Source organism: Mizuhopecten yessoensis, unplaced genomic scaffold (assembly GCF_002113885.1).
Source record: "Mizuhopecten yessoensis strain PY_sf001 unplaced genomic scaffold, ASM211388v2 scaffold705497, whole genome shotgun sequence".
NCBI classification, from domain to species: Eukaryota; Metazoa; Mollusca; class Bivalvia; order Pectinida; family Pectinidae; genus Mizuhopecten; species Mizuhopecten yessoensis.
In genome coordinates, this window is record NW_018474662.1 from 1 (window position 1) to 905 (window position 905).

General features: G+C 38.1%; 1 protein-coding gene across 1 annotated transcript; it reads right to left on the bottom strand.

Annotated features, from left to right (window-relative positions):
• Positions 1-74: 74 nt before the first annotated feature.
• On the bottom strand, positions 75-813 carry LOC110440746 (serine-enriched protein-like). The gene is made up of 2 exons (XM_021483893.1): positions 629-813; positions 75-418 (listed from the first exon to the last, which is right to left on the bottom strand). The coding sequence occupies exons 1-2, from the start codon at positions 810-812 to the stop codon at positions 207-209; spliced, it is 396 nt and encodes a 131-aa protein (XP_021339568.1). The 5' UTR covers position 813; the 3' UTR covers positions 75-206.
• Between the last annotated feature and the right edge of the window lie 92 nt (positions 814-905).

Below are 905 nucleotides of genomic sequence, written 5' to 3' on the forward strand. Positions count from 1 at the left end.
TTGGAAATCTGTAACAACGAAGAGATTCATTATAGTGATGTTTTTCTCTAATGAAGGAATCAATGGTATCGAAAACAGTAAACATAGTAGTCCAAAAACTTTGATCGCAGTCCAAAATGGCGACAATACGAGTGTTTGCAAAATAGAATCAGTTCAAAAAGGGAATTATCGTGAAGAGAGGTAAATGAAAAAAAAATTAATAATAATCATGAGTGGATAAGATCCAATAGTTCGTAATTTGACCTCCAACTGACCTTAGATAAGAGCTTGCCAGCTGTTTTATGATGGCTGTACTGATGAGCACCTTTCCGGATCGCTGCTATGGATCCGTTTTCAGACTTGAAACACCGCGTGATGAAATCCCAGCATGCCACTTTAAGGTCCATGAGTTTAAACTGGCTTGCTCCACACAAAAGACCTATCAAACAAAACATTTGTAAATAAGTTAACGGTGAAGTTTAGCCTTTTTTCCAATATGACAAAAGAAATATTAAAACATATATAAGCACCAAGCGATTACTTTTGATATTCAAGAAATGCTATTCGGGGTCAAAATTAGTTGGCCATGACACTAAGCACAGTTTGCTGGTGCACACTTTGTGTCGGGATACTTTAAACTTGTTCCTACCTGTGACATTTTTGGCAGTGACGTCAACTGCTCCACAATGGATGAACTGGACAATCTTTCGGAAATCTTCTGGCTCGTATTTCTTCACGTCAATGACCAGGCGAGAGCTGATTCGGGATTTCCGGGATTTCTTCGACTTATTTTCTTCTTCCTCCTTCTGTTTCTGTAGAATCAGCTGGTACATGACCCTGAGAATGGAGAAACAGAACATGCTATAAAAAATCTTTTCATTGGTCTGGAACTTTGCGTTTAGTCTACTCAATAAGATTGGTTAAAG